The sequence below is a fragment of the Fonsecaea multimorphosa genome (assembly GCF_000836435.1).
Source record: "Fonsecaea multimorphosa CBS 102226 unplaced genomic scaffold supercont1.10, whole genome shotgun sequence".
Taxonomy (NCBI): Eukaryota; Fungi; Ascomycota; class Eurotiomycetes; order Chaetothyriales; family Herpotrichiellaceae; genus Fonsecaea; species Fonsecaea multimorphosa.
The window spans coordinates 1081345-1102355 of NW_015971644.1; the positions used below are offsets into that span (position 1 = coordinate 1081345).

The 21011-nt window shown below is 52.3% G+C and overlaps 7 protein-coding genes across 7 annotated transcripts; 4 read left to right on the top strand and 3 right to left on the bottom strand.

Moving 5' to 3' along the window:
- Positions 1 to 1868: 1868 nt before the first annotated feature.
- Z520_05986 (uncharacterized protein) lies at positions 1869 to 3787 on the top strand (the record flags this gene model as incomplete). Its single annotated transcript, XM_016776489.1, has 3 exons — positions 1869 to 2484; positions 2535 to 3401; positions 3459 to 3787. 3 exons carry the CDS (start codon positions 1869 to 1871, stop codon positions 3785 to 3787), a joined length of 1812 nt encoding a protein of 603 aa, XP_016632808.1.
- A 682-nt stretch (positions 3788 to 4469) lies between these two features.
- Positions 4470 to 5804, top strand: Z520_05987 (uncharacterized protein; the record flags this gene model as incomplete). Its single annotated transcript, XM_016776490.1, has 1 exon — positions 4470 to 5804. The coding sequence occupies one exon, from the start codon at positions 4470 to 4472 to the stop codon at positions 5802 to 5804; it is 1335 nt and encodes a 444-aa protein (XP_016632809.1).
- A 175-nt stretch (positions 5805 to 5979) lies between these two features.
- Positions 5980 to 6235, bottom strand: Z520_05988 (H/ACA ribonucleoprotein complex subunit 3; the record flags this gene model as incomplete). The annotated part of the gene is made up of 2 exons (XM_016776491.1): positions 5980 to 6055; positions 6108 to 6235. The coding sequence occupies 2 exons, from the start codon at positions 6233 to 6235 to the stop codon at positions 5980 to 5982; spliced, it is 204 nt and encodes a 67-aa protein (XP_016632810.1).
- Positions 6236 to 6912: 677 nt separating this feature from the next.
- Z520_05989 (uncharacterized protein) lies at positions 6913 to 8571 on the top strand (the record flags this gene model as incomplete). Its single annotated transcript, XM_016776492.1, has 1 exon — positions 6913 to 8571. The coding sequence occupies one exon, from the start codon at positions 6913 to 6915 to the stop codon at positions 8569 to 8571; it is 1659 nt and encodes a 552-aa protein (XP_016632811.1).
- A 949-nt stretch (positions 8572 to 9520) lies between these two features.
- On the bottom strand, positions 9521 to 11764 carry Z520_05990 (uncharacterized protein; the record flags this gene model as incomplete). Its single annotated transcript, XM_016776493.1, has 4 exons — positions 9521 to 10067; positions 10167 to 10885; positions 10976 to 11268; positions 11341 to 11764. The coding sequence occupies 4 exons, from the start codon at positions 11762 to 11764 to the stop codon at positions 9521 to 9523; spliced, it is 1983 nt and encodes a 660-aa protein (XP_016632812.1).
- Positions 11765 to 12787: 1023 nt separating this feature from the next.
- Positions 12788 to 17002, top strand: Z520_05991 (uncharacterized protein; the record flags this gene model as incomplete). Its single annotated transcript, XM_016776494.1, has 2 exons — positions 12788 to 12856; positions 12926 to 17002. The coding sequence occupies 2 exons, from the start codon at positions 12788 to 12790 to the stop codon at positions 17000 to 17002; spliced, it is 4146 nt and encodes a 1381-aa protein (XP_016632813.1).
- Positions 17003 to 18528: 1526 nt separating this feature from the next.
- Positions 18529 to 19546, bottom strand: Z520_05992 (uncharacterized protein; the record flags this gene model as incomplete). The annotated part of the gene is made up of 3 exons (XM_016776495.1): positions 18529 to 18628; positions 18691 to 19417; positions 19477 to 19546. 3 exons carry the CDS (start codon positions 19544 to 19546, stop codon positions 18529 to 18531), a joined length of 897 nt encoding a protein of 298 aa, XP_016632814.1.
- Positions 19547 to 21011: the final 1465 nt, after the last annotated feature.

Genomic DNA, 21011 nt, shown 5'->3' on the forward strand with positions numbered 1-21011 from the left:
GACCTTGTACGGACGAAGAGCAGGACGGCAAATCCACGAACACGTCGCGATATTGATTGTTCAGACGGAATTCCTTCAGCTCATTTGCAGGCTCCTTTCAGCTCGGCTGGAAACGTCTTCCCCAATCAGGGATCACTCGTTCGTGTACGGAAAACGTTGCTGTCCGTGAACGGAAATCCGAGCTCTGATTTGGGTATATAAGGGCCCTGGATTCTCCTCATCATGCCCGGTTTCCATCAAAAACATCGCAACCACAAATCCATCGCAAGGCGATAGCGCTGGAAAGACCAACACCTCTCCTCAATAGATCATCTGCCCAGGGGTAGGTGCAGACTCGAGGATCAAGTATCACACTGAAAGAACGAAGCGAGCCTGCAAGAACAATATGTCGCGCACTATTTGCACTTCAGCCAATTCGGGAAACTGGACATACGTTTTTCTCAACCGACCAGATACGGATTATATCGAGTGGCTCAGATGGCAAAAGTTGAATTCGACACCTGAGAATGGCAAAGTGGGTGGGAAAGACGGACCATGGACCATTATAGCCAGCCCCATATCAGCCCTGGTCGTTCAGAGGGCTTCCAGTCCAGAATTCAGACTCTATTACATTGGCACTGGGAGTCTTAGTGCATGAATTGGTGTTCAAAAGACGTCGCTACAGAAAAAAGGAAGATCTGGAGAAGAACCGGTACGAAGGCGACCTTAGTACAGGACATTTAGTGCTGTTAATTCGTCCACTTCAGGTTCTTTTTCGCTTTCACGAATTTTGCCTGTGAACATCTTCAGTCCCTGGCCACGTCTCGAACTAGCTTGGAGTGCCCACAGACCTAGTACCTAGGCTCGCTAGGTAACTGATATCGGAATAAGGGTAGACCTGACGCAGTGTACCGAGTAGGTGAATGCTTGATTACTCCTTCTCCAATGGCCGAGCTCGCCAAGAGCGCCAAGAGGTTGTCGGGAGGCCTGTAGTAAGATTACGTCGCACTCGGCTCTCATTCGGCTTGCGCACAATGGATCTTGGAGGAGTGTGAGCACTGAGCATAGCATCAAAAAAGATCGTGGCCGATATCCGAGCAGATCATTGCTTGTTTCTCCCAAGTTCACACGGCGTGAAGCCTGGCAGGAGAAATGGTCCCGAAGAGCGAGCTATCGACGTCATGGCGTTGCTGATACCACGGATGCCGCCACATAGCACCAATAATGCCCATCACCGCCAACAACACCATCATCGACTTTCAGCGGCAAGCCAGGGAGATCGACCCTAATTCCCATCGAGGCCATCACCGAGCCACGCAGCCTGCTCCAGCCTTCCCATATCTGCCATGCAAATCAAGAGGGATTTTCGCCTCCAATCTCTGTTCAAACTTCCGCCCTTTTTGCCTCGTGTCTACCACATGGTCTTCGCCCAGCAGCTGAAAAAGCCTGTAGGTCACAAATGAATGAAGACAAGAGACGGAAGGCAACTGATATCGCCTCCCCACCGTGGACCTTCCCGCCTTTCATTTGCGCCTGACCAGTCCCGGATTTCTAACAAAGCTGACCCTGATCGTGCCTTCGTCATTGTGCAGAGATGTTGAGTTTTCATTCGAACCGCCGTCCTCCGGCTCCACTTCAAGGCTATCGGAATGGATACTGTTGATATCATAGCTTTTTACATTTCCACTGCTTGAGGCCCCTTGTTGACCGAAATGCCCTTTTCGCGCCGTTGCCCCCATTTCTATTCATGAGCCACAATTTGTATATACTCGCTCCATTCCCCCAGATTTCCCCGTTGCTGACTGACGCGTCTTTGGGACAAAATATTCATCCTCCCCTTTCTATGCGCAAGTGGGCAACAAGTCTTTTGATCGTATCTTTTACTCATCATGGCGCCCCGTGATCGCCATCCGCATTTCCCCTCCGAACCGGAAACTGCGCCTGAGGCCAAGGAGGAAACTGGAGAATGGGAAAGAGCATCTACTGTGAAGCCAGACGACGATGCTCAGCAACAAGCCGAGCATGTCGGGAGCACATTGCCTGAACAGAAGGCCGAAAAGGACGCCGAAGACGAACCAGAACCCGAGACTTTTGACAAGATCGAAATCACCGAAGACGACTGCTACAGCGAACTGGGCTACGCTTATCCCGAGTGGAAGAAATGGATGATCCTCACCGTAATCTTCCTGGTCCAACTATCCATGAACTTCAACACTAGCCTCTACTCCAACGGCCTGAAAGGTATTTCGCAGGAGTACCACGTCAGCGAGCAAGCTGCACGATGTGGTGCCATGATCTTCTTGGTGCTCTATGCCTTTGGCTGTGAATTGTGGGCGCCCTGGAGCGAGGAACTCGGTCGATGGCCCATTCTTCAGCTCTCGTTGACTCTTGTCAATATTTGGCAGCTCCCCGTCGCCTTGGCCCCCAACTTCGCATCCATCATGGTGGGAAGAGCTCTTGGTGGTCTCAGTTCTGCTGGAGGCTCGGTGACCCTGGGAATGATCGGTTAGTCTTTCGCACCCAACCTCTTGTTCATTTCGCTAATCCATCGCCAGCCGATCTGTGGGATGCTGATAAACAGCAATTCGCCGTCGCTTATGTGGTCTTCTCCTCTGTCTTCGGTTCCGTGCTTGGGCCCATAGTCGGCGGCTTCGTTGAACAATATGTCAGCAGCTGGAGGTGGACGATCTGGATCCAACTCATCTTCGGCGGCTTTGTCCAGGCCTGTCATTTCTTCCTGGTCCCGGAAACACGTTCGACCATCATTATGGATCGAGTTGCAAAGAGAAGACGCAAAGCGAACGGTGAAAATATCTGGGGCCCGAACGAGCTCGAGCCATTCAGTGACCGCTTCTCCGTCAAAGAAATCCTTATCACCTGGATCCGGCCGTTCAAGATGTTCCTGACAGAGCCCATTGTGCTCACACTATCGCTACTCAGCGGTTTCAGCGACGCACTCATCTTCATGTTCATTCAATCTTTCTCCCTGGTGTACGCGCAATGGAACTTTGCTGTGTTCGCAGTTGGTTTGGCCTTTCTGCCCCTGGGGATTGGATATGTTATTGCGTGGATCTCGTTCATTCCAGCCATCAAGCGCAATATCCACGAGAGAGAGTCCAAGCCCGGCAACGAGAAAGCTCAGTACGAATCACGGCTCTGGTGGCTGCTCTGGACCGCACCTTGCCTGCCGATTGGCTTATTTGGATTTGCCTGGACAATCCAAGGACCTCCAATTCACTGGATCGGCTCTATGATCTTCGCTGCTCTTGTTGGTATCGCAAACTATTCCATCTACATGGCTACCATTGACTATATGATATGCGCCTATGGTCCATACTCTGCATCTGCCACCGGCGGTAATGGATGGTCCAGAGATTTCCTGGCAGGCGTACTTACTGTTCCGGCTACACCATTCTTTACAAGTAAGTTGGACTCTGTCCTTTTGTGGAAGCATGACAGAACTAATGCGAACCCTGCAGATATCGGAGGGCGCCGTCATCTCAACTACGCTTGCACCATTCTCGCCTGCATTTCCACCCTCCTCGTCCTGGCCGTCTACGTCATCTACTACTATGGTCCCACCCTTCGGAAGCGATCACCCTTCGCGCAATCCCTTGCAGATGCACGCGCCGATAACGAAGGTCGCCGCCTGTCGTACTTGAATTCTGCTTCTGGCACCTCGGGTTCTAGGAGACTCTCGAGGACGAGTACGGGCGCGTCGAGAGAAGCGAATTCAAGGAGGACAAGTCAGGCCGACTTTGTCAGAAGGCAGAGTATGCCGAGAATGGGGAGCGGGATGGTAAGATAGACGTTCAGGCACCGTTTTGTATCACTACACGGTTTTGAGTTTGTTCTCTCAAGAGCTGCAAGGGTATCGGGTAGATTTGGGCGGAGGAGCCTGGGTGATTCGTGTCTTTTCTGGATACCTCAACCGCATTTGATTTTGTGCTCGAAAGGGTTTTTGCCTAGCTTGATGGTGATGGTGCACCGGGCATGATATATGTGACGAAAATGACAGCAAGAGATAGAAAAAAGTAGTGTAAAGGTGCACAGTGGCATGGCACTTGCGCCAATTGTACACTTTTCAATAAGACTGCTATGACTACTAGTCACTTAGGTATCTACCTAGGTACCTAGGTAGGTATGCTCTGGAGTCTGGAGTCTTCGAAATCATCATTAGCCACATCTGACTTGTCCAGATTTATTCCTCATCAAAGTCTCTGTACACAGCCCAGCCTCAAGAGAGCTCAATTCGGCGCATCTAAGTCAGAAGCTAAAGAAGCCGAAGGTACGGATCTCCATCGCAGTCTCAACAGTGCAATTTAGTGGTGGGTCACGTGTATTGGTCCGAAATGACGCCCCCCGCATGTGCTCGTAAATAATTTTGGAATTTTTGAGCCCACAAGGCAGGCTTTACGGTACAAGTCCACTGCGAAGTTGAGAGCCGAGTCTACCAGAAATCACAAAAATCCAACGAGCCACTTTCAGCCATGACCGACGACTCTTCCCCCGACTATCAGGAAATCGAGAAAAAACCCGTGCACACCATCATCCTCGACGCCTCGCCCCTCCTCCTGAACACACCCGGGATCTCCACCCTCCTCGCCAACGGCCATGTCCTGGTGACCACGCCCTCCGTCCTCGCCGAAATCAAGGCTGAAGAAGCAAGGAACAGAGTCGAGACCCTCTACAAACCATTTTTGACCGTCCGGTCGCCGAATCCCGAGAGTTTGAAGATCGTCAAAGACTTTGCGCGCAAGACCGGCGATGGCGCCGTGCTCAGTCACACCGATTTTGAGATTTTGGCATTGGCGTATGAGATTGAGTGTGAGAGAAATGGAGGTGATTGGAGGCTGAGGACGACACCGGGGCAGAAGAGATTGAATGGTGGGCCGCCACCGCAAACGCAGAACGAGGTGAAGGGAGAGGAAAACCAAGATCAGACTCCGAATGCGGAAGATGTCGTGGAGGACTTGCAGGGTCAAGCAGAGAAGGAACTGGATTCTATCGAGGAAAAGATAGACGGCCTGAGGCTCGAGGAGGCAGAAGGTCAAAGGGACGATGCAGCAGGCGAAGCTATCGACGAAACCACAGAGGAAGCAACACAACCCTCCGAGCACCAGTCGGAGTCAACTCCTCCACAACCAACAGAGACTGAAGGCTCAGACTCAGACGAAGGATGGATCACCCCTTCCAACATCAAACGCCGACAAGCCCAGGACGAATCCGCCGGCAGCGGGTCGTCAAAATCCTCTCCCAAACACCTCCAGGTCGCCACTATGACGGGCGACTTCGCCATGCAAAACGTCCTCCTCCAAATGAACCTGAACCTCATCTCCACCAAGACCTGCCAACGGATCTCCCAGATCAAACAGTTCATCCTACGGTGTCACGCATGTTTCTCCACCACCAAAGACACGTCTAAACAGTTCTGCCCGCGGTGTGGGAAACCCACCCTGACCAGGGTAACTTGTACAACTAATGACAAAGGAGAGGTGAAGTTGCATCTGAAGAAGAACATGCAATGGAACAACAAGGGCAATGTCTTCTCGGTCCCGAAACCGACGAGTGGAAGCGCAAATCAGAAATGGCAAGGGGCCAGGCACGGGGGAGGAGGAAAGGGTGGATGGGGCAATGAGCTGATTCTCGCAGAGGATCAGAAGGAGTACGTCAGGGCCATGGCGAAGATGAAGAGGGATACCAGGAGAGAGAAGGATTTGATGGACGAGGATATTCTGCCAGGCATCCTGTCAGGAGATAGAGGGCATTCCGCAGGCAGGCCGAGAGTAGGGGCAGGTCGAACTGTCAACTCGAGAAAGCGGTAGGAGATATGAATTGGAGAATTATGATGATCCTATCCCCCAATCTTCCTATCTGGATATCCTTTCCCGGATTCCTGGCGGCTGCGCGCGACGACGCCAAACTCCCACAACGCCTTTAAAGTACCCATCATTTCTTTCCGTTATCTTTGTAACACATCAATCGTCGTGCTCTCGGGGGTCAGATCGCATGGCCACGAAACGTACTCTGCTGCGTCAATAGGAGCCCATATCGCTTCTTCAGAGTTACTCGATGTCTGGGATTCGCGTTAGAGCCTTTCTAACTCGGCGTGGAGCATGTGTTATTACCTCGAGTATTTATCGTCTGGGGAAAACCTGGCCGGATGGGCGGACTTTGTGACGGTGCCATCGAGGACCTTTTTCAACGTGTAGATTCGCTTGCCCGTAACAGGGTCTTCGGTGTACATGAGATGCATCTTGATTCTGCTCTGGTATTGCTTGCGCCTGTGTTTGAGAAGTCTGCTGTAGGTTGATTCAAAATCGCAGGGACGTGGTTGGGTGCGTTTCTTTTTTTGTGGCTGTTGGAGAAATTTCGCGGACAAGAAAATTCCGTCGCCAAAGATTCCCTCCCCGCAAACTCACCGAAAACTGCAGTAAGTTTCAACACGCTTGACACCCCAAGCTTGATGAGTGAGGCACTTGTCCCAGGCCCAACCAGAATGACTGTCCTACTATTTGACAGGAACATTTCCATTTTGAGTGCCTTGCACGGCCATCTGGTGCAGTAGGAGTCAGGACTGTTCCACTCCACCGACGAGGACGAAACCTGCCATGGACACTTTCATCTAACCTTTGAATCCTTTCCTTTTCCCTCTCAACCACACGGCAGACCGGATACGAAAAGTGAGTATGTATGCCCAATCCCCCGGATCACACCACATCACCAACCTTTTTCCATCTTCCCGACGATGACAACCTTGTTTGCCGAGGAGGTTGCACTTTGATTTCAGCTTCTCTCCGATGTGGGCTCTCGTGTATTAGACTACAACGGTATCTGAGGGATCGACTTTTGTTGACTGCCGGCTCTGAATCTGTTATTTTTGAGACATGTGAAAATTCCACGAGGCTGACCCTTGGAGAAAGGAATTTTATCATGGCCTCAGCTTCCACACCTCCCGCGAGCGTCGAGGTCTCATCAACGAAACAACCTTCCTCGAAACCTCCCAGACGGCCCAAGAGACCGAATTACAACCAGATCCATCGCCATCTTCTGCCCGTCGAAGTCCATCCACTCCCTGTTCTAATCCCCCACAACCCGTTGTCGTTGGTTGCAATCGCCCTCTCATATCTCGTCCAAGTTCTTTCGCCGCCAGTCCGTCCGACCTACAATGGCTACTTCTCCTCGGCCACGTCCTCCATCCACGTCACCGACCCCGAGACGATACGCAAGCTCTGGGAAATGGGGTTCTTTGGAAGAGGGAGTCTCAGCCGCAGCGAGCCGAATTGGTTGGAGAATAGACAGAAGAAAGGCCGGACAGCGGAAGAGAACACGGCCTCTCGGAGGGAGCAGCGAAGGCAGCTGAAACAAGAACGGGCACGAAAGGAGCAAGAAGAGATTGATCAAAAGTTGTCGGAAGAGTTGCAGCAAAACGGTAACATTGCGGGTCGGTTGGACAGTGCCATTGAGCAGGAACCGATGCAAAAATCACAACAGAACGGCGATGCCAGTGCCAATAAAATTCATGCATCCGACAGACCGAGATTGGATCAGCTGCCTCAGAATGGGAGTCTAAACGGGCACATTAATGGCGTACTATCAGAAAATGTCCTCAAAACAAATGCTCAAAACATCTGTGGCATCGGCAGTGTACTAGAATCGGCCAGCGGGACCGCGACGCCTGATGTGGAAGATGACAAGGAAAACAACTCGATCCAAGGATTTGAGGAATGGAAAAAGGCAATCGAGGCGAACGGGATCCCGACTCCGCCACCAACGTCGACTTGTTCAGATACCAGTCAGGCTGAAGGTGGTCGCCCCGTGAAAAGACTACAAAGAACGAAAACGGTCCGGTTCTCGCCCACTATCGAAGCACGTGAATTCGACCTGAGCTCTCCCGTGATATCACCCATCAAAAGTCCCGGCACGTCTCCGCTTGAAGATGCCACCAAACCGGAAGGAGACGGCGAAAAGCCTGTGGTTCAACAGGAAACCCAAGAACACCTGAACGTTTCACTTGAAGAAGCATTCTTCCTCTCCTACGCCCTCGGAGTCCTCAACATTTACTGCGACGACAGCAACACCATCCTCCCACCCACGTCTCTCCTCTCCCTCTTCCGACGCCATTCATACCACCCCCCGCGATCGCTGTCCGTCCCTTCAGAACCCGACGACCCGTTCATGATTTCCTACGCCGTGTACCACCACTATCGCTCTTTGGGGTGGGTTGTACGGAGCGGCGTCAAATTTGCCACCGACTACCTCTTGTACAACCGTGGCCCGGCCTTTTCGCATGCCGAATTCGCAGTCGTCATCATCCCCTCGTACACCGATCCGTACTGGACGACCACCGAGCAGCGGAAAGCAAACAATGAACGGAGAACAACCCGGAAAAATTGGTGGTGGTTGCACGGGATCAATCGCGTACAGGCACAGGTGCATAAACAGCTCGTGCTCTGCTACGTGGATATCCCCCCACCGCTGATGGAAAATACAGCGAAGCGCAAGGACGTGGATATAGGCTGGTTATTCTCAAGATACAAGATTCGAGACGTCAATGTGAGGAGGTGGACTCCGAACCGTAGTCGAGATTGACACTCTTCGGGACTCGGGACTGTCTGATCTTTTCTTCTCTTGCCTTTTTACGATAACGTGTCAATGTCAATGCAAAGCTGACGGAGTTTTTGAACCGGTGGGGGGAATGGGGGAAACAAAAAAAAAGCGCTGATTGAGACTTACTCCTAGGTTAAAAGGCTCGGAATGGAAATGGGATATACCACCTGCAGGTAATACTTGTATGGATTTCTTAGATACCCCAAGGGAGACTTCCTTTGTTTATGGATGGACTCACGAATGATTAGTGGGGGGAGGGGGAAAGCAGGGAATGAATCTACCGGACTCGGTAAATACATTAATTACTGCGCCTTTATGGCTAGCTATGATTGTTTTTGGATCGTGTGTGTTTTATTACTCTTCTAGGCAATGGAGAAATTCCCCCCCTTGCGCCTCACTCAGCTGGACGAGCTGCATTGGCATTTGGGAAAATCTCGAGCCAAGCCCCGTAATTAATCATGGGAGTCCTTCATTCATCTTTCTGGATCTGTCTCTGCATGGGGATATATTACCCACCTAGGTAGTTAGGGACGGCCGGTCGCGACACTGGATCCTGGAACCAGTTGTTTTGATAGTAGGAGGGTACCTAGACCTACCTCCCTAGTGTCGATGCCCCCTTTTTGTACCCAGAGCCTCGCGCAGACGTGGTTCCCCTTGGGGGGTGGCATTTTGTCTGACTCGACGGTATGTGTATCTCGCACTCTCTCAGAGCTGCTTGCTCCATATTTCGTCGAAAGGCGCCTGGCTTTTCCATGAGAGGTAGGTAGGCACGCTTGTTCCTTCGGCTTTTATATGCTCTGGCGGCACGCTGGAGGATTCAGATCGGATGTCCTTGTATGGCTCGGGGGAAGCTGATTCAGCGTTGTACGGGGGTGGACGACAGAACCCATGTCTCACCAGAAAGAAAACAACAAGTGGATGGGGGGGGGCCCTATCGCGCTCCTGTTGTCGACGTCCACGCCTCTGGATCAAAGTCAAAGTCCAACATGTCCTCCTCCATCAGACCCATCACGTATCGATTCCCGGAGAACCAATCCCCGAGTCCTGGTGGCTGGATGTTCACTGCTGTGCCGTTTGCTCCACCTCCGCCTCCTCCTGCTCCTCCTTCTTCCAGCCCGTACTCGCCGCCGCCACCCGCGAGCGTACTACTCCCGCCCCCACCACCCGAGTGCTGCTGGTTCGGCTGGGATATAAACCCCAGCTGGGACAGGTACATGTCAAAGTCGTTGCCTACCGTGGTCATCATGTCCTGGTCCTCCTGGCCCTGCGGCTGCATCTTGGCCTCGACGTAAAGGGCGGCCACCTGGGACAGCAACTTGCAGAGACGGTGGAGTTTCTCGATGCCCCGGGACATGTGGAGCGCGGGTTGGAGGGTTGTCGTGAACGACTCGAGGCGTTGGAGATCGTCGGCACTGCATGTCTCGATGACGTGGCAGAAGAGGACGATAAAGGGGGTGAATGGGGAGTAGAGTATTGTCCTGTTTCGACGTTCATTTGTGAGTGAGTTGGCCAAAATGGATTGGAGTGAACATCCGTTTGAAAAGTGAAAATAGAGACAGACAGAATGTGGCCCTTACCAATGCAGATACCCGGCCTGGACAAAGAGATTGTCTGCAGTGAGCTTCATGCATTCTTCATGAGCGCTAAACGCCCCTCGTGCCGCGTCAATGCATTCGGTGTTGAATGTGCTTGGAAAGCCCGGTGCGCTTGGGATCGCGCGATACACGAGGGTCAAGGACGCCCAGTGGCTTACCTCCGCCGACTTTAGGACCACGGCCAAGGACATTGTGCGCCATTCCTTGCCCTTGATGCCGCCGTCAGCCGATGTGTCCACCAAGGATCTGTCCTGGCGCTTCAAGGTCGTCGAAAAGCCCTGCAGCTCGTTCCACAGCTGCTTCATCTTGGCCACCAGGAGGCTCGCAGTTTCGATCCGTTGGCCTGGCTGCCGCGCCAGCGCCGCCGGACTGTACAGGTGCTCGTACGTCTCGCCCATCACGCCTCCGGTCTTGATCCAAAGATTGATTGCCTCCGTCCAGGGCTCCACATGATGGGTAGTGTGGAAGCGGCGTGGTGTCGAGATGTCCCAATCCTGCATGACAGAGGTGCGCCCGAAGCGCAACGACAGGCCCTTGTCCAACATGTAGCAGAACCAGAAGGTGGCCAACTTTGTGTTATGGGTCTTCTCGTCCTCGGTGGCCTGGAGACGGTGCCAGCCGAGCGTCTGGCACATGGCCGCTGCGGCACTATTCAGCTGCCACCCAAGCGTGAATTTCGAGACCTCGATCGCGTAGGTGACCTATTTGCGCAATGAGAAAATTGGGAAAAGAAAAGATAGGGAGGGACGTCAAGGCATCCAGTGGGGGGAAGGGGCGGGGTGAATACTGACACCAAGCAGCAGGGCCTCGATGGTCTCCTTATTGGAGGGCAGAAGGAGCGGCAAATTGGCCAGGGCAGTCTCCAGATTGTCTCTGCACAAGTGGTGGTATTCACGGTACTCTTGGCTGTTAGCCTCGTCCCTGAATGACTTTTCTTGAAAAGCGTAGTAGAGGCCGGCATTGACAATGATGAAGGTGGCCGGGCCGTAGTCCTCGGTAGCAAAGTATACTCTCCGACAGTATTCTATAAAGGACTCGACCGTGAGGAAGGTACAGCTTAATATAAATATTGTGGGCGGGTTGACTGTGTCCTGTTAAAAGCTGTCATATACTCCGGCGGCATGTGAAAAGCTGTAGTTGAGATAGTTTCACTCACCCTTAATCTCGCGCAATAACTTCAGCACAACGTCGGTTGGTGGTAAAGGTAGCTGACTGACGCCACCCTTTGGTATCGTTTTTTGGTGAGCAAACGTACTCTCCTGCGAGATGTCCTTGCGCTGTTGCATCTGTACCATTTGCCGTAAAGATGCGAGCGCATTCTCGATATTCGGACTGAGATGTCGGCTCAGAGGGGTATTGGTCACGGCCTTTTCGAGGAACTCGCTGGCAAACGCCGTGTGGGCTGTCATGGAAGAGTTGCCTTCGAAGGTCTGCTCATTTTCTCCGTTGAGCGATACTTCTTCGTATGTGGGGCTGGACTCGGTCATGCTAGGAGGTGTATAAGTGCGTATGGCGCTGCTCGTGTATCCTGATGCAGAGCTGTCACCACGACTGAGAGATGTTGTAAGACTCCGGAGCATGTCCTCGATTCCCCCCAGGCGGGTCTCAAATTGATCAATCTTCCGTTCACTACATTACCATCAGTCCATGTTTGCTGGCAGGTAGTGGACAAAGAGATGCCTTACTATTGGTGAGAGATCAATACCCTCTGCCTAGCCGGCCTCGGCTTCTGTCCTAGTCCGGAAGAGATACATTCCCTCTTTGCTGTCCGGCAATTGGAACATGGACTTTCCTTGTCGCATCGTATCTGGACGTCTAGTCAGGGTCAAGTCGGAGAAAGTGAAAGATGCGGTGTGCCAATACCTTCCTGACCCGACACTGATCGCACTGCCAAGCTCACAACAGTGGCATGTTAGCACATTGAGTAGTATTTATAAATCAGACCTTCGTACGGTCGTCGGTATCGACGACAGAGGCAGAGTAAAATCCTATGCGAGGACATACAGCTCTTTGAATGACATCACCTCGGTCTGTATCTTCAGATGGCTCGGCCATCTGAGAGGGATCTGGGTGGTTGGTTGGTTCAAGGTTTCAGAGGTTGGCGTTCGAGCCCGCGGGCAGCAGAACCCCGCCAGGATCTCGGTCTCGGTAACTGGGAGTGGCTTGTAACTCTTCGAAACCGGCAGGTATAGAAAGGAAGAGAGAGCTGACCGACCATGGCACCGTATATGCCGTTGACTTTTGAGCTTTGGAGGCAGGCTTTCCATATCAAGCGATGCCAGTATCCAAGTTGTTGTGTCCGCGGAGCCCGAAGCCGAACTGGGGCACATGGCAGCCTGAGCACGAGGCTGGCACCATGCAAGGCTGTCCAATCATTCACTAGCTGGCTCGGAGTGTAACGGTTCAAAGTTGTTCCGTCCCTTCCGTCTGCCCCGCAAAGTCAATGGTCGCGTATCGTGAAGTGGCACGCGCTACTCGCTAATACTTGGACCTGCATGAACCCTTTGACGCGGAAAGTCGCAATCCATTGTCTGAACTCTTTGACCCCGTTGTCCGTATGCAGGCCGGCGCAATTGCGTGGCGCTATGGGTTGATGTACATCGATGGCGACAGATAGCTTATTAAGTATCGACATTGCAAATCTCAAGGCGGACATTCTCGCGCCGTTAGAGGTAATTAGAAATTGAGCCTAGCCCTCACCGTTATATGAGCCTTGTCGCAGGTCGCTAATTGCGCCACAGTCGGGCCACGAACACCCAGATTCAGAACACAACCGGCACACAGGAGTCCAGAGCACGGCAGAAAATTACCATCACCCTTCCCTTCCTGATTCTGGACCAGCCTCCATCCCCCAACTTCCCAGCACTGTCCCCGATTCTCAAGTGATCCTCACAGATGCCGAAAGCCAACTGCAATTCCTCCCGCCTGCGTTCGCGCCGAACAAAGCGGTTGCCACCACACAGAAGATGATTAGTCAAGGAAGTGATGCTCCGACGCAAGAACTGTCTCCTTCGCACTATGAGCCTCTTCTCAACCGCAGTAGAGGTGCTGGACAATTGCAAGACGAAGGATACGACCTTGAGCTGGTCCAAGACTTAAAAGAAGAGACGGGACCAACATTGCATGAGGGTGATGAAGGTCACATTGATTTGATTTCAAGTTTGGTTTCAGAAAAGGATGCAGTCAGCGATGGAGACGAGGAGGACCCGGAGCCCGTCCAGGTGGACTTTTCTCCTACCAAGTCACCACGCGCTCTTTCCCAGTTTCCAGAATCCCAGCGATTCAAGACACCAGCCACTGCTGGTAGGAAGAGAAGGTACAACGGAGACATCATTGACAGCCCCGAGTTGCCTCGCAATCCTCTATTGCGAGGCGGCGAAGCTCATGCTCATGTCATGGGTCTCAGCCAGGCGTTTGCTGCAACTCAGGCCAACACTTCGCCCTTTGTCGGCGATGTCAGTGGAGATCTGCATTCCGACCGTCCCTCACCAAACATCGAGCTACAGCCGCGTCCTATGACAGCTGCCACTTCATCGCCCTTACGGCCCATTTCCGACTTTAAGCGAGCATCGACGGAACCAGCCTCTCGATATGTCTCTGTACAGCAGTCCCAGGCCCTGCGAGAACGGGCTCGTCGAAAACAATTGGAAATGCTTAACGAGGACGAAGATTCTGACCACGATAGTTTCAACGACGACGAGGATAGCTTCCTTGACAGAGAGCGGAGACGGCGTGAGCGTGACCGAAAGATCCAGGCCCAACTTTCGTCAATATCCAAGCAATCTATGCGAAGTATCTCCGTGTCCAAGTCTTCTCCCATCCCTGCACCGACTCGAAGTTCTCCAGAGAGAAATCTGCCTGTAAATCGACCTAGCACTCAAAGTGATTCAAGCCCAATCAGGCGTGATCGACACATCTCGAGCAATGAAAGTGAGGAAGAGACGGAGCACGAAGATAACTCCTCCGTCGCCGTGGCACGCTCAAGTCAGCCGGTGGTGCTGGTCGACGACGAAGACAAGGAGAATTTTTCTGACCGAGCAAGTCAAATACCTGAAACCACTGCTAGACTCCAAAGGGTTATGAGCGATTTGCCTTCTCACGTACAAGACAGCCCCTCACTCAGACATGGCCACGAGACTCACAGTCACGCCATAGCCTTCAACAGTTCACAACCGTTTGCTGTAGCAGATTCGCAGCCTGAACGACATCTGAAGCAACTTCGGACGACTACCCAAGTTCCCAGATCTTCAGTTGCTGATGGAGTGCTTGATTTTGTTCCACAGTCTGCAACATCATCCCCGGCAGGACCTTTCACTACAACTCGAAGGGACTCGGCCTCGGCCATAGCTGTTGACCTCTCCAGTGCGGCAGCGGATGGGCATCTCTCGGCCAGGAAGGACTTGTCAAATACTGGACTTGACCGCACTGGGCTGAGCTCGGGTTCCCAGACGCGCCAACCACCAGCTAGCACGATTCCTGAGACTAGTTCCAACGAACAACAGGTTCAAAGGGGGAAAGAGTCCGAGCCAAAACCTCAGAATGGGGATGATGAGAGTCATGATGCCTTTGATACAGCACAGACTCACAAGCAAGCCTCCACCACGACCATTGACCAACCTGCCGCGACCGAGTTGAGTAGCCCCCCAATTATCACTACGCCGCCGGGGCAGCGGCGGAAACGCATGGCGGAGATTGCTGCAGAACCATCGCCTCTCAGATCACAAGTCAGCTTTAACGCATTTGAGGCTCTGCAGCTGGACGCGAACTTTCAAAGTCCCAAACAGGTGAATCTATCCCCAAAGCGGACGGATAGAAAGGTATCGAAGGATGAGGATGTGCCTGCCGCCCTCGGTTCTGGTAGAAGACAAAGGAGGAACCTTGCCATCGAACAAGATCTGAATGAATCTTCTACTCCGCAAAAGGATCAGAAGGGGCTGGGCAATCCTGAACCAGGACCAGACAATGGTAGCTCGGAAAAGCACGTGCAAGCCGTGCCACCACCTATATCATACCCGCAAAGGGAAAGGAGGCCAACTGCGAAGGCCTTAAATGCTCTCAGTACGCAGCCTCTGGCCGCAATCTCGAACGCTCGCGCGTCGCAATGGGACCTTCAGGACTCACCGCCACAAAAAGCCGTTCCACTCAGGAAGCCTTCGACAGGTGTGAAACGGAAGGCAAGAGATGATGGTGTGTCCACGGAGACTCCCATTATGTTAAGCAAAAGGCTCAAAGTAATGAAGAACGCTGCACAGGAGCCTTGTTTGCCTGAGAGCATCGAACAGCACCAATACCGCGTCAATTCTATTGGCTTGGATAAATCTCTAGACTTGAATACTGCCGTGGCCGCACAAGCCGACATTGAGGCGGAAAATCGCACAAGCGAGCGAGATATTGCTCCAAATATGGTATTTGCCTGCTTCAATGGTAAAACCCGCGCCTATTACCCTGCCATTTGTCTTGGGTGTCCGAACTCTGACTCTAACCGATTTCTGATCCGGTGGGAAGGATACGACCCAGATGAGGTCGATGAGTATGGTGTGCGGAGCTTGGACCTGCGTATTGGAGACCAAGTCAAAATAGACATGCAAGGTTTTCCCAAGGTCTCTCACGTCATACGAGGTTTCGAAGACAAAATTGTGCAAGAGAATATCCCGACCGAGCGAGCGGTGGTGACTGATATTCGCGGGTATCAGACAATTCTCGTGGCTCCAAAGCAACGGAAGAGCCTGCTTGCAGACGGGTCGGCTGAGAATGTCAAGAAGGTGCCTGTCTCGGCAGTATACCTGGACAGCATCATGTGGGGGCAGATGAAAGACCGGATCTACGAGTACAAGCCTTCAATTCACGCTGAGCTTTCATCTGGCGTTTCCACCCCCTTGGATCGAGCTTCTACACCAACCACGCCTTCATCACGGACTCGTCGAGGCATAACTGCACCTGGACCCTTGGCTGGACAAACTGACATATCGAAAGGTCTACTCAGTAAGATGGCGTTCGCGATTTCATACGAAGACAGCGACCGTAGACGAAATCTCGTGGAACTGGTGCAGAACAATGGTGGTATTGTCCTACAGGAGTCTTTTCTCGACCTCTTTGAGCCCGACTCGATGCAGCTAAAAGAAGAATTTTCTGGCTTCTCGTTCGCTGCTCTGCTCGCCGACCGCCACTCACGAAAAGAGAAATACCTTCAGGCTCTAGCGCTGGGATTCCCTTGCCTCAGTGGGAGATGGATCGAGGTTTGCGTCGAGTCCGGTAAGATTGTTGACTGGGCAAGTTACCTCCTCCCAGCTGGAGAAAGCTCTGAGCTCGAAGGCGCAACAAAGTCGCGCATCTTGCCCTTCTCAGCAAGTGCGGAGGGTTTGAGAGTCAAAGATATTATCAGTGTAAGACCCAAAATCCTCAGTGATTCGCAAGTCATTGTCGTGATGGGCAAGGGCAAGGCTGAGGCCAAGCGGCGACCATATCTCTCGCTTGTGCGTGCCCTGGATCCGGCAAAAGTTGAGCTGGAACCTGATCTGGTGTCTGTGAAGACAAGGCTGGAAGCTGGTTTGGACGAGGGCGAGACACATAAATATGTCTTTGTGGATGATCGAGAAGTCGAAGCGGCAAAGGCCACATTCTCGACATCAGCGTCGAACAGAAGAGGTGATCAGCCTGGGTGTGGCCGCAAACGAGGCATCCGGAAACATGAAGGCGTTCAAGAACACGAGGATACGGATGCAAACGCGGGGACGAGCCACCGTGATGCTAAGATCAAAGTGATGTGCAACGAGGACATTGTGCAGAGTCTGATCTTGGGGAAATTGTGGATTGGATGAGGGCATCAGGTATATCTCTCTCTTGGGTTCACGTGTAAATTAATGCAATCACAGAGGGCGATTTGGGTATGCAAAAAGACGGACTTTTTGAAGAGCACTTGGAGGGTACATAGAAATACGAGGTACCTGGTACAGTGTTCAGCTTGCCATACCGCCTGGACAAGTCGCGCGGGTCTGCCGGACATTGATTGTATTCTGAATTATCTCGAAAGGGACCTAAAGCGTTCCCAGATGCTGATGCAAATGGCCTTCCAGGCAATTTTCAGAAAGAGAGGAAGGACAAAGAGATCCAGCCCTGAGCGGCACCGAGATGGCGATATACATAATCGTGGAGTATCAATAACGTCAGTACCGTGTTTACTTCCTGCTTGAGATATCGTCCATTAGACCTCATATATAGGTCAGGAACTCAGGAAAGCCAGGAAGTGAAAACGTGGAATGTGGGCGATGGGCGATGAGTCGGGTCATGTCCATTTGCATTCATTTGCTTGGGTAGTGTGCTATCCTCTTAAGCCATCAACGCAGCCCAGGTCGCAAGTAGAAGGCGCTACAACAAGCAAAGCAAGCAAGCAAGCTATGAGGTGGAATTTTCCCTTTTTTCTTTTCTTTTCGTGCTTCCCCCTTCCTTTTCTTTGCTTTGCTCTCTGCTGGAGGGCGGGGCATAGACGTGGACATGAATGAACCCATGACGAGACATGCAGTTCACTTCAGTTCAGTGCAGCACAGTTCCCAATGCAATCAAAGCTTCCTGACACGTTATCCGTTTTTGTCCCTCCCTGATCATAGCAATTTTCCTTTTGATCGTCAAGTGTCCCACACCTTGACCAAATTGTATGTTTCTCTCTCCGGTAGGATGCGGAAATGTTTTCGAATCCCTCGACAACCGAAGAGGGAAATCGAGGAACCATGAAAACATTGGCAAACATTAATAGTAGGCGAATGGCTTCGTAGGCGGAGAAGAGGGACAGTACAAGATGCGAAAGGCTGCGGCCGTGGGATTGAGTGTGATCCTTTGGAGTGATGCCAATCGACGGGCACCAAAGTGCATTTAATGGTGGTCGGATGATGCTGGCCAAAGAAAAGTTTGACAATCAAAGTACCGGCAAAACCCGTGGGTGAACGGACTTTGCCAACGAATGCTGAAACCTCTGGAACGACAGTCGTCATGGTCGTCCACTCGTAAAATGGATGCTGGCGTGTTTGTGAAGGATGCAATACCAAAGGAAATGAGACCTCCGTCCGGTGCTCGACACATAGGCATGTATTGAGACGCGTCGGAAATCGTATGAGAAAATGCTCCTTTCTTCCCTACCCGTCCAACCACCTGTGCATTCCCATGCTGTCTGCTGGTGTCGATGCTAGCGCTGGGTGCCCCTTTCCATGCGTCTTTGTACCTTTGGTCCGTTTGAGTGAAATCTGCCCGAGTATATAGTATCGTCATGCTTGAAGAATTGATTGAAACGAAGGCGGGGACACCAATTCCAAAGCGCTTGAAAAAGGTGTAACAGGCATGGCGGAAGGACATCCTAGCGGGTGCCATTAATCGATCGCTGCGGGAGATCTTTCGGCATCGCTGCTGGAATGGGCGGTTCATCCTCATCTTCCATATCCAATTCCTCGGGGTGTCTGCATCGCATTAATATCGGCAGAAGAAGGAACAAGGAAAGAGCATCAGGGAGACAACTTACCCAAGCAGATTCTTGATGTCCTTCATCTCATAATGCTTCTTCCTCCTCTCTTCAAACTGGCGGTGTTTCTCCTGTTCTTCACGGGTAGGCATACCGACCAGCTCCTTGAACCCATCCGGATCACTGCCTTCACTGACACTAACATGCTTTTCTTTACTTGATTCCCTCGAGAGATTGTTCGACCCCCGAACAATTCTGTCTTCTTCTGGCGACGGCATTGTTCCCGGAGACAACTCCTCTTCAGGCTCACCGAGCTCCAGACCAGGAATCTCGCTTTCACGATGTCTTTTGTTCGTCTTGGGAGCCTTTGCCATTTCAACTTCATCGACGTTGACGAAGCGCGGGTCGATAGCCACATCTTCCTCGTCGTCGTCTTCCATCATGGCGTCTCCGTATTGATAGGGAGTCTTTGGCTCGGTGATTTTCATGCGTCCGCCTGATTCCTGCTCGGCCAAGTAGAGGTTCGCTTCATCCCACTTCAGACGCATCTTTTCCGGATCGTCTTCATGGTTTGCGGCCAATGCGGCTGAGTGACGGCGTGACGCAGAGGCTCGTCTAGCAGCCGAAGACGAGCGGCGGTGACCGGCATTTTGCAGAGTGTTCTGAAGCACAAGTTCTCTCTCTTCCTTTGGGTCGAGGGGCACGTGTGGTGGCAGGTGGAACTCGTCTTTCGACGGCGAGCCTGGATGGCCGCTTGAGGATGAAAAGGATGGATTCTTCAAGATACCTATATCGAGCATTAGTGATGGAACGGTCGATATCAGGATATTCACGTTAACAACCCACCTTTGGGTCGAATATTACCAGAGCCTGGCGTGTGCAAGGGAGGGGGCGAATGACGGACTTCGACTGGCATGGTGATGGAGTTTTGATGCAGAATACAACGTCGGATTGATGGACTTCACTCGTTGGATTCCGCGTCCTCGGTGTTCAAAACTGGGTGGTTGTGTAATAGTAGAGCTGCCAGGTTCGGGTTCTGCGATGGAGGGAGTGGGATAGAACGGAAAGAATGGCTTCGTTCGCGACCGGGATTGATAGCGGCGGAGAGTAAGGCGGATCGTAGTCAGGCGAGTGGCCGACGAGCAATGCGCGTGAGAAGAGGATATGGGCCGAAAGAAGAGATACACAGTCAGTTGTGCTTTTCCCTGGGATCGGACGATGGGTTATGGTGGTTGCAGTGGAGAAGGTAGGAACTGGAGATTGTGTCCAGTGGGTACAAGCACGTAGAAGTAGTTGGAGAAGGACAGCCCGGCCGGATATCAGTTGCGCGGTAGGTTCTGGGAACTTTGGGAAGGGGTTTGTGACTAGGACGACGAGATGATGATCATCCTCTGACTCGGTCGGCAAATTACTTGTTTGGATGTTTTTTGTTGCGGTCTTCTGGTGGTGAAGTCAGTTGGGTGAAAGAGTAGCATGTGCAAAGGGGAGAGGGGGGGTGATGATGGGCAGCAGATGAGATGAATCGAGGGATGTGGCCAGTTACGTAGGTAGAATTAGGAGTGGATCAAATGACGGGACATATAGTGCATCTGGTGGGGCATTTGGCCGCAATTTGGCCCCAGGTTGCCGGGTAGGCGGCCGTCATTACAAACTTGGAGGGCACTGCAGGGGGGTCCGATACTCGGGCTCTTGGCGCCCGACGTCACAGGCAAGCGGCCCGCCACCAGCGTGCACCAGCGTGCACCAGCGTCCACCGTTGTGCCCGCTACGCCCATTACGCCCACTACGGCCACTACTCTCACATTACTTTCCAGCTACTGAATCATCATGCATTCATCCATCAATCTTCCCGCGGCCTCGTTCGCTGGGTTCAGCTCTTCACCTCAGTGCCTCATTCTCCCATATTACTCCTCACTTGGCTCGTGCTTGCCTCCCCTCATATTACAAAGACTCCTCTCCGTTGATCCTTTCCAATGAGAAATGACACAGCTGCATTTCCGTCTTGACGAAAGCCTACCATGGCTTTCAGCTGGGAGAGAGAGAAAGACAGAAAAACTCTGTCGACCCTGCTGGCCCGGCTCTTTCTTTTTGCCAGCTCTCTTGCATTGGCTTATCTCGTGTCCTACTGCTTCCGGCGCTCGTGGTCACGGTCACGGTCATGCTCATGCTTTAGCCGCATGAAACCCAGGTGAACTCCTCCAGTCAAAGCAATGAACTCATGGTAAGCTACTGTGGCTCATGACTTGATATCTGCGCATCTCACTTTGTCTTGTCTCAGGCCTGCATCTGTCCCCGTCCGCTCTCAATCCATGCCGTACTCCCATCGCCTTGGTGAATGAATGCAATGGATGGCCCCCAGCGGTGTGCTGGTACTCTGCAAG